The sequence below is a fragment of the Mustela putorius genome, unplaced genomic scaffold (genome assembly GCF_011764305.1).
Source record: "Mustela putorius furo isolate JIRA1106 unplaced genomic scaffold, ASM1176430v1.1 tig00000680_pilon_pilon_pilon, whole genome shotgun sequence".
Taxonomy (NCBI): Eukaryota; Metazoa; Chordata; class Mammalia; order Carnivora; family Mustelidae; genus Mustela; species Mustela putorius.
Window position 1 is genome coordinate 454005 of NW_025421442.1, and position 15058 is coordinate 469062.

The 15058-nt window shown below is 46.6% G+C and overlaps 1 protein-coding gene across 1 annotated transcript in view; it reads right to left on the reverse strand.

Moving 5' to 3' along the window:
* The window catches only part of LOC101693459 (contactin-associated protein-like 3), an 87057-nt gene that overhangs the window by 31879 nt on the left and 40120 nt on the right, over positions 1-15058 (reverse strand). Inside the window, exons 11-12 of the mRNA XM_045083036.1 lie at positions 9354-9554; positions 5414-5570 (exon numbers count right to left, since the gene is read on the reverse strand). Coding sequence (XP_044938971.1) covers positions 5414-5570; positions 9354-9554 — 358 coding nt within the window. The remainder of the gene's footprint in view (positions 1-5413; positions 5571-9353; positions 9555-15058) is intronic.

The following is a 15058-nucleotide window of genomic DNA, read 5'->3' on the forward strand; positions in this document are numbered from 1 at the left end:
AATTCTGTTGAGGCATCAAAAATATTCTTTCGAGGTAGGAAGTTTAAAATTATTAGCATTTTTATTTTGCTTTAAAAGTGTAACAAAGTGACTGCTGGAGCAAATTGGCAAGATATCAAAAATTTGAACTAAATATCCTGAAGGTTCTGAAACAATATTTTTTGGAATCAGATGGTTTCCAAAAATCAGATGGAACAAAACCCCAGGACTTTATCTGAGTAAGGCCCTGCGATTTCTGTGTGTGGAAGCACACAGGAAGGTCGTCCCAAACACGGAACACCTGGTTTGTTGAGACGGGGACAGGTGGACGGTCACAAGCCAGAGGTAGCATGGATCGTGGGGGGAGTCAGTCTGGAAAAATCCTTGTTATAAATGTGGGGCTAACACAGCAAAATTAATTCCTGGTGTTAAGTATCAGGAAATGTTACAAATAAGCATTTTCATTCCTGTCATTGCTATTTTGGTAGAACATTTAGAGGGAAAATGCAAGGGCATTAGTTATTCATTGAGTAACCCTGAATTTTAAAGAACCATTTAAAAGCTACATTTATAATGTAGTGAAAAGCTACACTTTAATTGTTTTTAGCAATGACAAAGCACAGAGAACCCTGCAAAAAAAAAAAAAAAAAAAAAAAAAAAAAAAAAACCCTAAGGAAAATCATAACGGGTAATTGTGTGTTAAGGCAGATATCATAGTTAAGTACTTTTTTCATTCTGTTGTTTGCAAAGTAGCTTCCTGAGCCTGAGGAAATTTTAAACAGCTCTGAACTGAGAATTCTTTCTCAGCACAGGTCATTCCCAAATGCCCACGCTTCACGTAGGATGAGATTCGTTGCCAGGGTCACCAGACTCATTCGAAATCGCCGGATTTAGTTACGTCTCAGGTTTTTTCTTGTCTCTCCATGTTTCTCTTTTCCCGAAGGCTGGGAGTGTTGCTCTCTCGGCGTGAGGACTCTCACGATAGGTTCCAAGCACTCAGTGATGCGACTTCCAAGGCCACTTCCTCCTGGTCTTCAGTTCCCAATGCTCTAGAGACACCTTTTTCTCTGGTTGTTTCACAGAACACCTTTTCTCAGGTGCAACACAGCCGCCGAGACTCCTGAGTTCTGGGAAAGGCTGCAGGGAACAAACACCGGCTTGGCTTTCATGTTTCCTAATTCTTCCGGAGAAAGTGAGCCTGGGGACCACAGAATGATTACCGCCCAGAGTTCCCTGTTTTGAAAGCTCCCGGGCTCGCTCTCGGGCTGTGCTGTTCCCTTCGCTGATCCCACTGGCAAACGCCCTTGGTTCAGAGCCTGCAGTCCCATGACACTCCGAGTCCTGGAGGGCCAGTCTTCCGTCCTTGCTTTCACCTTCGGAACTGCCACTGACCACTGCTTTCCCATGCGCATCTTCCCAGCGCCTCGCCGACCCAAACACTGGCAAACGACTGGCATTGGAATTAAGTGGATCAAGAAAATACTGATTTTTCCCACTCATGGCAGTCCTGTGATATCTCCATTTAGATACATCTTCTTAAAATCTCATAATAAAACATAAAAGTTCTGCATATTTCTGTTATCTTTATTGCAGAATCTACAGTCTTCATCCTGATTTTGCAGTAGTTTTCATGATATTTTCTTATGGTAATAAGCTCTTTGTAGGAATTCAGTTATTCTAAGATTCAGTGGCTAGCCCTACAAGATTCTCATTAATGTCAACAATATTTCTGTCTATCCTCTTGGGTTTTCCTGGTAGGCAACCATATTTCCTATGAAAAATTTCATCTTCATTTCCTTGCTTCTAATCATTTGTGGCTTTGAAATGCCTCCTATACTTTTGTCCCTCTGATATTCATTTCTAACCTAACTGTCCTATAATCAGAGAAACTGTCCATACCAAAACAACTACTGTAAAATTTTGGGGGTTTTGCTTTGTGAAACTAAGAAAATCATTTTGCAAAAATGTGCCATGTGTGCTTGAGAAAATTATATATTCTGTATTTTTCAGGGCCTACCAAATCAAGCTGTTGATTTCATATAAAAATATTCCATATTCTTAATAATTGTCATTCGCATGATTTACCAATTGCTAAAAGATGTATGTCTAAACCTCTTCTTACAATGGTTGATTTGTATATTCCTTCTTTCAATTCAGACAATTATTTTATATATACATTTTGAGTCATTTTTGTTAGAAACATACGAGTTTAGGATTATTAGGGGTTTTTTGGTAAAATTAAAAAGCATCATGATATGGTGATACTAATCGTACTACTTAAAACTTCAAAATTATGGGGCGCCTGGGTGGCTCAGATGGTTAAACATCTGACTTTGGCCGAGGTCATGCATGATTTCAGGATCCTCTGATGAGCCCCAAGTTGCTGGGTTCCCCATTCAGCAGGGAGTCTGCCTCTCCCTCTGCCCTTCCCCCCACTTATGGGCATAGGCACCCTTTCTCCCTGTCAAATAAACAAAATCTTTAAAAAAGAAAAAAGACTTTTCAACTTAAATTACTTCTGTGCACATTTGCTTGGTAAGTTGTTTTAGGATTTTGCTTTCAACATTTCTAGGTGTACAAACGGATATACTTATTTTTAATTCAAAATGACCTATCTGCATTTAAATGGCTATTTTTGTCACATTTATTGTGCCTCATTACTCATAATATTCTTACGTTATTTTGTTGCTCATTGTTTCCTCTTCCTTTTTAACTTTTATTTCCTACCTTCTTTTGAATTAACTGTTCCTAAAATCCCGTTTTTCCTTCCTTCCCTCTTTGGATTTGAATATTACACTGTTTCTATTCTTCAGTGCTGACACTTGAAACCCTAATGTGTGCACTATGGAGGAGGAGTCAAGACGGCGGAGAAGTAGCAGGCTGAGACTACTTCAGCTAGCAGGAGATCAGCTAGATAGCTTATCTAAAGATTGCAAACACCTGCAAATCCATCGGCAGATGGAAGAGAAGAAGAACAGCAATTCTAGAAACAGAAAAACTACCACTTTCTGAAAGGTCCCTCCCCCAGAAGATCAACAAGAAATCCAGCCAAGGAGTGCAGTTTCAATACCAAGGAGAGCAGCAGAATTCCGGAGGAGGAGAAAGCAAAGCACGGAACTCATGGCTTTCTCCCTGTGATTCTTTAGTCTTGCAGTTAATTTAATTTTTTTCTTTTCATTTTTTTCTCTTCTTCTGCTAAAATTTTTTTAACTTTTATCCTTTTCTTTTTTAACATTTTTTAACTAGTTTATCTAATATATATGTATATTTTTTCTTTTTTTATACTTTTCTTTATTCGTTTTCTTTTTTAATTCTTTTCTTTCTTTCTTTCTGAACCTCTTTTTATCCCCTTTCTCCCCCCTCACGACTTGGGATCTCTTCTGATTTGGTTAAAGCATATTTTCCTGGGGTTGTTGCCACCCTTTTAGCATTTTACTTGCTCCTTCATATACTCTTATCTGGACAAAATGACAAGGCGGAAATATTCACCACAAAAAAAAAAGAACAAGAGGCAGTACCGAAGGCTAGGGACCTAATCAATACAGACATTGGTAATATGTCAGATCTAGGGTTCAGAATGACAATTCTCAAGGTTCTTAATGTGTGCACTATGAGCCATTTAATGCTGACAAACTTCTACAAAACAAGTTTCTAAGTTCAATCATATTCTTATTTCTAACCCTGGCTGTAGTCCTCTGTCAATCACAATCATTTTGTTTCCTGGTCAGGACTGCTCCCTCCTGTTTCCGTATGGTACATGCCTGACACATGACTGGTGTCTCGCATTTGCCTCTTGTGTTTCTGTTAACCTCTGAGTTTACACATTTCTTTCCTCGATGTTTCTTCTAGCGTCTGGAACTCTCCTTACCAGATCACCCACTTTCATTTTGAAAACATTCTTGAAACTGTCTTCTGGAGTCAGCTGGTGGTGTATTTCTTCTGTGTTTGTCTGTCTATCTGGGTGTCCCTGTATTTTGTCTGGGGACACACTTGGAACCAGACAGTTACAGTACTTACTGCTGCACAGCAAGGGGAGTGCTGGTGCCTGCAGGCTTAGCTGGGTCCACAGAGGGGGTCTTGCCTGGCTCCAACAGTCCTTGCTTTGACACCTTCTGGTCACCTCCACTCCCTTTCACATGCTCTTTAATCTTCCTTGATTTCAGCATGATGTTTCTACAGATGGATTTACTCTTATTATCCTGCCTAGTATGCTAGTATTTTCTCAAGTCTGGCCACTTCTTAGCTATTTTGGTCCTTAATTATCACCTGTCTCCCTGTTGAAACTTGATTCTGACCCCAGATCTCCCCTCCCTGTCCCCGCTTTCCTTCCTCCCATGCCCATCTCTCTGGGCTAGAGTTCCTGCCATTCATCTACGTGCATTTTCCATTTCACCAGTGTTCTGATCCCGTGTGTCTAGTATCTGATCTGCCAAGTCTTAAATTTCAATGAGAATATTTTCATTTCTAAACGTTCACTCGGTTCTTTTATAAGTCGTGATCACCTTTTTCAATAGTATCTGGTTGCTTTCTCAATCAATCCCAGGACTTATTTTTCCAACAGCTCACGCATTTATTTTCTCTGATGTCCTTAAGGTATCCATGATCTGGGATTTTTAGGCATCTGTTTACTCCGTGGTTTCTTCTGTCTCCCACTTCTGGCCCTGGGGCTGTGTAGCCCTGATTGTGAGCTCATGTTTGGTGGCATTTTTATCTGTGGGAATCCTTGGGGAGGGCAGGCCTCTAGCAAGAATGTCGCATACTTTCATGATGAGCCATCGGTACTGCTGACCAGTGGCCACACTACCTTAATCCAAGGACTGTGTAAATTGAACTCCAGATCTGTGTGAGGGCAAGTGTGTGGATGTGTGTTTTCAGGGAGTTCTTTCTTGCTGCCTGGGGGGTTAGCTGGAAGGTCGGTCCCTTTCCACCACCTCTCTGGGTTTGGAAGTCTTCTGAGACCTCCAGCGACAGGGAGAGGTTTGTGTCCCATAATCCCCTTTTATGCACCCTAGACCCTGTTTGATTTCCCCTATGAGGCCATTTAAAAATGCAGCTGGCAGCGAGGGAGGTGAGCAAGCATGCGGGGTTGGCTACGGGGCTGTCATCGTATCTATTGGGTTAAACTTAACAGTAGGAACTTGGATAATGGTACCTTCAGTGAATGGGAAACATTAATCTGGTATTCCTATCTTGTCTTATTAGGAAAAAAATAAAATGGACATGATTAGTTACTCACAGGTAAGCAGAAATAGCTACCTTCATGCCTCAGTCCTCAGAGTAATTACACAGTACACATCAAAGCTTACACCTCAAACTGGCTGGGGAATACATTAATCTCTTCTCTTTATACAACTGTCATGTCCAATGTCTGCCTAACTTACAGTTTAAGCAACACAGAATTACAGTTTGCACAGGGAAATCATAGGGAAATCACCATTCATTCCGGGCGGCAGCACAGTTGCAGTGATACTGAGAATCAAGGCAGTTCCCCTGTAATCCACAAGCACACTTTTGAACACCAGGCAGAGAACCTCCCCAATAAGTGTGTGTCTCATTGGTTCTTCCAATCCACCAGCTCACTGGGGTTCCATCTGAAAGACAAGTATGAGAAAGGTGACACCTACATTGCCCCCCACTGCCTCCCCAGCACAGTCCTCTACCCCCCTCTGTCTAAAACACAGATGAGCAGAGGTTAACTCCACAAGAGTTCTTTCAAAGAGGACTTCCAAAGGCTTAAGAAATATTTCCACGTCTAGACTTAGGTTCTCACCATATGTTTTACTTTTATTAGAAAATGAGCAAGTCATCCCTAACTCATTCAGGCATGATATCTATACATTTCTCTTGAGGACTCCAATGACATCATTTATTTGGACACAACATTGAAAAAACTGTTATTAAAAAAAAAAGGAATGAATGAAAACCAGAGTAATTTGTACACTGCATCCAAAAGCCGTTCGAGAGCCTAAAATGCCATTGAAATATGTAATATGGGACAAAATACGGATTTCTTATCTATTGGACAAAAACACCCATACTCTTCTGTCATGTCTTCCAAGTCTGCTGGAGGAACGAGCTTCTTGTACTGACACTTTGGCTTTGTATCTGGAAACCACAGACATGGCCTGACAAGCCTCCCTCATGCCCGAGGTGGGTCCTGGGCTCTGGACAACTGAGGCCAGTCTATCTCAACATTCAAATGCTCCAACAGGACCAGAGGCCACCTCAGCTCTGCTGGACTGTGTCCTCTGCTGAGGCCCTAGGGCAGATGTGCAGGGTCAGGGTGACAGGGAGGAGGGCTCTCGGGAGGGTAGAGGGGAACAGTGCCTCACAAACAGAGAGAGCCAGAGCAGGAGAAATGGAAGGGACCTCCATCAGCCACCAGCGAAGATGCCTGTCCATTTCAGCATGCTCCCTCCCTCAGACCCTCAGGCTGTCCCACCCGGCCCCCACCGGGAGTCTGGAACACGTCCCACCTTCTCCGTAACTTACATCCGCCACCGCTCATTATGGCTCCCTGTTCGATGAGCCTGCACCTGCCCACAGCCTCCCAGTGGGTGCACACGGGCCGCACTCATTACCGCCCACCGCAGGCAGCTGGGTGAGATAGGCGCCAGGAAATCAGTGTCGGCGATGTTTGTTTTTTCCCCTCAGTGTGTTGAAACTTATCTGTAGGGGGTGGAAGATCTTTTCCACTCAACAGATACTTTTTAAAACACCATTTTAAACACAAGATTTTTCAACATTCTTTTCATAGATGGAGGAGCAAAGAAATCATTGCCCACAGATGCACAATTGTTTGTTTACATCCGAATCTCTTATTTTCTCTATCAAGTAAGAACCAGCAAGTGTTGTTTAAGGTATAGAATGCATTTGGCTCAAGGTTTCTTGGAGAAATCCAGAGAGTTTGCAGAAGGATCATTAAGAACAAGGCGAAGAGGAAGAAGAGGCTGAAGGGAAGGGAACAGGGCTCCCCACACCTGTGGCACCCGAGCCCCTCGCTGGCTGTCCTCTGCTCTGGCCACAAGGTCAATCCTCAGGGACCTTAACGCTCACAGCATGGAGACTGAACAGTGTCCTGGGATCAGCACTTGCCGACCTCGAGCTCCCTCTTAGGCCCCCAGAACTGCAGCCGGTGAAACCTGCAGGATAGAGACCTGCCGGCCACTGCAGGCAAAGGCTGTGGGACCCTCACACGAGCTGAGGCCCACGGCTCCCCAGCAACCTCCCGGAACACCACAGGAGCCAGGGCTCCGCCTTCTCTCCTCTCACGATAAACCCCGGGGACCTGAGAACAGCTGAGGATTTGAACACGAGAATCCTTGGGGGAAAAACTCGATTCTGACTGACACTCCCCTTCCCGGTCCCGGTCCGCTCCATGACACTCTTAAGCTCCCGGCCGCTGCCTCGGGTGGTTTCCCACCACGTAACCTCCACTGAGGGCTCCCGAGGAATGCTCCTTGTGCCCGTTCGTGTCCGTGGATGACACGCTGTGAAGCAGTGCAACCCTTTTAAGTGTCAGGCGGCACTGTTTAGGCCTCGCCTGCTCCGTAATGAAGGGCTGCTGGGATCACAGGCTGGACTGCGTTCGTCACCGAGGTTTGTACGAGTTCTCCAGCAGCAGCCCACGCAAGTGCAGCCTCCAGCCTGGGTAGCTACGATGTCCCTCATTCCGTCTCCACCCCAACCCCAGTTAAAGCCTCGGTTTGGTCGCAGCAGTGGCTGTGTTATTTACTGCTGTGGGAGGGGGCTCAGCCGAGCAATCCCTTGTGAATCAGGTAGTGAGAGGCCTTCCCTCCATGTGGGGATTCTCTACTAACTTGGGCTGCGCGTCCGGGCTGTGGCACAGACCACACACCAGCACGCATGAGTTTGTTCCCGGACTCCAGGGGGTTTTGCTTTCTGACCCTGCTAGCGGCTGGCGTCTACACCACTCTGCCTTCACCTCTTTCCTGCTCCAGCAGCCCAAGCCACCATGAGTTCCTCCTCCAGAGGCTGATTTCTCCGTCCCAGGAGCAAGCCGGTTTAGCTCGCTCATGTGCTTGGCAGGAGCCCAGTCACAACGAGCACTGAGCCCCCAGCACAAACCATGCATCCACACGCTGGAGCAAGGCCAACGGTAGCGTTTGCTTCACGCATTTCATCGACGTTGTGCAGTTCGGTCCCGGCGAGGTCAGTGTCTGAGTATGAAAGTCTTGGGGAGATGAACCCCTGGGCTTCTGAGTGGCAGGCTCGGACCTTGAGTTCAGAGGACCCTGATGACCTGAGATGCCTAAATTATAACCATTACCGCTATTTCTGCTTCTGTACCTTCGCTTGCTAACCCATGAGGAGATGGAAAAATACCAGCAGACTTTCTATGGACGCTCTGTAGCCACACATCCCACACCCAGAATCGAACCTGACAGAATGGCTGCTCCCAGACCCCCCATCCGGCTCTGGGCAGAGAGATAACAACCATCTGGCACCCCGCGGCTTGACAGGAAGACCCCGGTCAATCCTGAGGTGACACATACCCTAGCGGCACCAACTCAGCAGTTTGAAGAATGACAGCCCTTTGACCCAACCAATAATCTGTTCCCAGCCTGTAGCGTACCAGTCATATTATAGAGTTCCTTTTTGATTTTCCGTGGTATGTGGCGATTTGTTACAAGATACTATGATGTATGCTAAGTCCCTGCCTCCCCAAAAATAGTGTATAAAAAGTGTTGTGATCCTGAGCTCAGGACCTCTTAGCATCACCAGCAACAAGTGCGCAGAGGTCTGGGTTCAAACTCGTAATAAACGACCCTTGCTGTTTGGCTTTGACTCTGGACTCTGGTGGTCATCTTTGGGGGGTCTCGAAATTTGGGCACAACAGACCATTCTGACAAAATGAGGTATTTCAGAGGAAGAAAATACGAAACCAAAAATAGAATTTTCAAGAACAGTAGCGCTACGCAGAATGAGCCGCCAGCGGGTGTGCCGTGTGAGAGGAGCTGCGTGACACCGACAAGGCTCCCTATTAATAATGACCGAGAGACTGATCCCACTCAGCCCGTGACAAAGAATCTCCAGATAACTAAGCCCGCATGCTGTCCCCCATCTGTCTGAGACCGAACATTTTGGAGGCGTGGCCGCCCTTTGAGGCGGCTGAGCACCCGGCGTCCCACGGCCTCGTGAGGGACTTTCACTGATCTGTCGCCTACTTGAGTCGGGAAGAGACTTCCCAGCTCATTCTCCGCTTTGAGCGAGGAGTCACACTTACCGAGCCTGCTATTCACTCCGAGGAAAAGCATCTCTGTAAAGTCCTGATCGCAACATGGGCACCGGGGTCAGGCCCCTGCCACGGCGGGCACGGCAGCCTGCGATGGCGAGGGACTCCCACTACTCACCACGACTAGTGGAAAGCCTCGACTTCTTGCAGTGCAGGACCAGCTCCTGCCGGCAGTCGTCCGCACCGTCCATGATGGCTTGCAGCTGGTCCGGGCTGGCTGTGTACTTGAAAAACAGGGGCTGGGGGCTTTCTCCATTCAAGCTTTTGACCTTGGCCAGCTGGGAGCCATTGTGCTGTACCGAGGTCCAGGTGGTGTCCTCTGGGCAGAAACAGGGTTGGGAGGGAGACAGTGACTGTGACTAGGTTGGAGCAGTTAAACATAATGTGAAAGTTGGAAGACTCCTTTATCTGAATTAGGGTTTTAATGTTTGTAACTATCAGGTCTCTTTGGCCTTGGGGTCAGCATAAGAGACACTGTTAAACTGTTAGGAATGGGGACTCTATTGGAATTCATCTTACCCTGAATGCAGCCAACATTGTCAGGGGGCCAATTCTTAAAATTCTGTGTTATAATATTCAAAGTTATAAATAAAACATTCTGTCCCTTAATTTATGTCTTTCCATTACTGTAAGAAGAATGCTAAGTTTTTACTGTGTGTGCATATACCCTTACATTAATATACATATTACTCTTCATTGGACTGAGCATTTTTCCTCTGGTAATCAAGGAAATGCATAAGAGACACAAGAGGGGAATAAGCAGCTCACATGATCATGCAAAATGATAGGAAATCAGTATTTTTGACAAAAATTGACTGATCGTGTGTCAGCATCTCATTCAGCGCCCAGCCCCAAACGAGGGCCCTCTGGAGTCGCCAATACAACCATTCCTGTCAGGAACACGACACACTAATGTCTGCTGGCAAATTCTGACCTGTTTCGGTTCCATTGATTACCCATATTTTTAAAAGAGATTTTAAAACAATGGATGAGCACTCCATGGTGTTTAAAACAGAAGAGAAAGATCTCCCTTTCTTCTACCTTCCCCCCAAACCTAGCTCCTCCCACAGTGTAAAAGGGCCATGGTTCAGGGGCCAAAAGGCTGGCTTCATGTTGTCCTAACCCAACTTCATTTATAACATCAAATCACATAAAACTTCCTCTGGAACACGCATCTGGTACAGACATGATCGGTCGACATATTTCCAAATTATAGGGGCTGGAAACAGTCACGTGGGGTTTGTTCTTATTACTTTTAATGGCTAAGACCTAAACTAGGTTAAAAAGTCAAATCAGGAACCCTCAGAGCCCTCCCTGCCCAGCTCTCCCCATCCTGCCCCAGGAAAAACCTAACAGCCCCACTGGTGCTCACGGACCCATGGAATACAGTCAGAGATCCAGAGCAGAGAACACCCAGGGGCCATAGCTCAAAGCCTATGAAAAACACCATCAAATATGCAAAATCCAGCAGGAACAGGAACAGACTGTGAGCGAGCATGACTAACACAGTCAGTCAGTCAGGGAGAAAAGGCTTCATAGATCACCCCCTCTCTCTACTCGTTTAAGGGGCTCTGAGTGTTCCTATAGCAACTTGGATCCCACAAGTTTTTCTCCCCCCCTCTAATCATGTTTTCACCAGACATTTTACACGTCAACATTTTCCTGGAAAATTTCTTAAATGGACCTGGTGTTGTTTTTTGCAATTACCTACTCACATTCATGGTCAGGGTTTCTTCCACCAGACGAAAGGGGGTGAGAGCACTGATGGAGAAGCCAGGAGCTGGGCTTGGGGATTCAGGGGTTCTAATGCTGAAGGGTCATTTATGTCCATGGCTTATGGCACAAAGAGAAATGCTGTGCCTGAGGGGCTCACGCAGGCTGGTGGCCCTGTGATGGACTCATGGTCTTGCATGCTACAATGTAATCAGAGAACTTTCTTGAGTGGAGAGAAGGGAAAGTGTGAACAGAATCTCAAAGCTTCCTTTTGAATAAAAGAGAAATTTCAATGCTTGTCCTTTCTAGAAATATCACTTGTAAGGCCCCATCAAGGGCTTGTTATGTTTCCTTGATGCGGCACAACATGGGATTTTCATAGATTTCCAGCTGTAGCTGGGAAGGCACCCTGGAGAGGCCATGCGACAGAAGCTCTCGAGGATGACGAGACAGACCAAGGAACCAAAGGGACCAGCGTGGTGGAAAGACACTTGGTTGTTACGCACCGTAGTACGGAGCACAAATGAGATCAGAGGAAATTAACTGTAATGGGGAAAATTTCAAGCAGGACTTTCAGACTGTTGTATGAGGCCCCAACATATCACGTTCTCCAGCTCAGCGGAGCCTCTCATCTGCACACGAGCAGGGAGGCTAACCGGGGCTCCTGGCCCACCGTTCGCTTGGGCAAACCAACCTACATTAATATGACGCTTTGGTGTGATAAGCAGGATATAAAAAAATAAAACTGACTCACCATATCATATGACACCCCTCGTTTCTCTTTTTATTTTGCCAAATTATATCCACTTGGCAACCTGCAACACTTCGTACACTGTGGATTGTATCTCTGAACTATACAAGGCATCTTTGAAGGGAAAGCAGGTGGTCAAATGGATGTGTATTTTTCACAGTCGGGGAAATGTGAACCCAAGGTGGGTCTGCTATGCTCATTTTCATCTCCCCAAGGAAAAAGAAGAAAAAAGACTTGATTGTAAAAACCCCGATGCCTGTCTAGGTGGTCAGTCTGTCCTTCATGAGATGGACATTGATCTCCAGGAAAGGGAAGGCAAGAATCCCCTTTCTGACAGATGGCTGAAATAAAGTCCAAGTTGGGTCCAAACACCACCTCTTCGAAAACAAAGCCAGCTGCCTACATCTCTTCTGATGGGAAGTGGGTGCTCGAGTTCAAGACAAGGAGGAAGGCAATATGTGAGGTGGTGGGACCCATTGCCTTCCACATGCAGAAGAAGAACCAGTGGAGGACAGGCACTCACAGCGACACAGGACGGCAGAGGGATGGGAAGACTAGCAGACATCCCTGGAGTCACCAAGATGGCGTGAACACTGTGCTCTGGGCGGGACAGCCCCAACCCTTCTCAGGACTCTGCAGCGTCACGATCTAGAGGGAAACACCACAGCAGGTGGCTCCCATCTGTCTCATAGCCCAATCCTCCTGCTGCCCAGACAATGGAAGGGAAGCCTGGGAACACCCAGTCACCCAACTTCAGGAAACTGTGCCACATCACCACGCCGTGTGGTCACTAGACCTTCTGAGGTGCTCAAGTTCTCAAAGAGCTCTGAGACCCAAGACCTTTCCAGAGTGCCTCATGTACCTGGGTCTTATCCTGGATTTCAAAGGAAAACACTCCCAAGGAAAATAGAACCAGATCACGGATTCTGATGGGCATCTATGTGCACACAGGGCTGGGAGGGCCAAGCAGCTTCTGCAAACGTCCAGTGGGGACCAGAGAAGACAACCGGTGGCTCTGATCTGCCCCTGCCCTAGACCTAGGAGTCAGTGGCCCTGCCATGTTGTCCATGTGCCAGAGCCCAGGAGGACTGGATGCTTGTATTTCACCAAGGAGAGGGACGGCTCCTCGCAGCAGGCAGCCCCTGGGTCCTGGGAGAGGCCCAGAGGCCATCCTGTCTCAGCCCCACCCCTTTGGGTCCCTACGGATCAATATTTGCATTAGGGCCCTTACAAGGACTGCCGCTCTTGTCACAAGTTCGGAGGCCTTGAACTTTGCATGATTCACTTTAATATTTTCCATGCAAGACAATGCTCTAAGACACTAGACACCCCAAGAAGTGTAGCTACTTCACAGCCTTCTTCTCCTGGGGTTTCAGAGGGTCATTTTGTCACTTAACAGATCATACTAAGCGTAGCCTTATGTGTCCACTCATCATTAGTGTGGACACCTGCTGTTTAACGTGGAGGGATGCAGGGCCCCGCCCCTGACACCTCCAACGTGTCAGTATCATGGAAAGTCATTAGTGTCTCCCCCTGTGTTTCAGCCCACCACGCAGCAAGAGAGCAGAGCAATTTCCTTGGAGAGAACCTTGTGTAGACACAAAATTAGACATGGACGGAGCACTGTGTCACAGTCAATGGGAGAATATGGGCCCTAATCGGTGCTCTTGAAATCATCAAAAAATTCTCTAAGCCTTTGATGCCAAATTTGGTAAATGGGGAGACTGAGCCAGGTGACATCAAAAGACTGAAAACCATGTTTTTGCCCGTCTTCAAAGGCCATTAACCAGGCACGATGCTGGCCGAGCCACCATCTGAGGGCTGGATTCTCACTGCTTGTCGAAACCATCTTCCTGTCCATCCACAGGCAGGGCCGTGCTGATGAGAGCAGGAAGACGAACTTTCCCCAAACACACATCCTTCCACTCCCTTGGGAGCAGGGACAGGACCTGCTGTGGAAGTTGTGTGTTCCTACGCACACTGGGTGTGTCTACTTCGGGAACTCCCTTTAGAAGCTGCAGGAGATCAGCCAGAATGATATCCCCTCCATGGGAGCAGGAAGGATTCCTACCAGGCAAAAGCCCATAGAAAAGAGATTCAGGGTCATGGTGTGTGAATATCATCAAAGAACACATTCTCCCCCCTCCCCTCTTTTTTTCCTTACAAATTCTAATGTTTCAACATTATAGAATTTTCTGGAAGTGATGCAACTTTCGAGCAAAACTTGTCACACATGACATGATGATGCCATGCTTACTGTCCGTCTCAGTTTTCAAAGCAGAGAACAACGAAATCACAACTCTCCCCAAGCAGAGAAAAATATATTCCCCAGTGGCTGTGCATGTGTTCATGAAGGAGACTCTCCAACCCACATGCAGAGCCTTTTTGTTTTGTTTTATTTTATTTTTTACAAATTCCCAGCAAGTGTCCCTATCTAGAGGCATACCCCAGAGATACGCGGGCTTTGGTCCAGACCACCTGAATAACACATATACCAGAAGAATGTGAGTCAGAAGAACGTTTTGGTTTCCACTGCATGTATGGGTCACCTCTCTGCCCTCCTGGAGTCAGTATGAAGTGTGCGATGACATGATGTCTAACAAACCTACATACCTCAATCAAGAGTGCCTCTTGCTGAATGAATGCCAGCCATCATCGGCGCTCTCAGTGAGCCACGATCTTTGCTGCTGGAGAGCCTTGCCTTGCTGTTGGTGCCACTGACTGATCAGTGTGGCAGTGCTGAAGGTCAGGGCAGCCGTGGCCCCTTCTGAAAACAAGACAATGGTGATGTCTGCAGCACGACTGACTCCTCCTCTCCTGAGTGACTTCTCTATAGTGTGGGATGCCTTCTGGTCACATTTTACCCCCAAACTGTCAACTAAGCTGATGCAATATTTAAACACTTGGTTCTTTCAACCACCTTCACCAGGAGTAGATCCCACCTCCAGAAACCACTTTCTCTGCTCATTGGTCAGCAGCAGCTCTTCATTCATTCAAGCTATATCCGGAGTCGGCAGCGGGTCTGTCCCATCCTCTGGCTCCACTTCTGATTCTGGCTCTCTTGCTACCTCCACCACTCCGGCAGTGACCTCTTCCTCTGAAATCCTGAGCCCCTCAAAGTCCTCCATAAAGACTGAAATGTACTTCTTCCAAATTCCTAGTCATGGTGACATGTTGATCTCTCCCCATGAATCATGAATGCTCTCTAGGGCATCTAGAATGGTGAATCCTTCCCAGAAGATTTTCAATTGACCTTGCCCAGGTCCATCTGAGGAGTCACTATCCAGGGCAGCTACAGCCTTAGGAAAAGTTATTTCTTAATGACGACGACCTGCCGGCTGAAATGACTCCTTGATCCA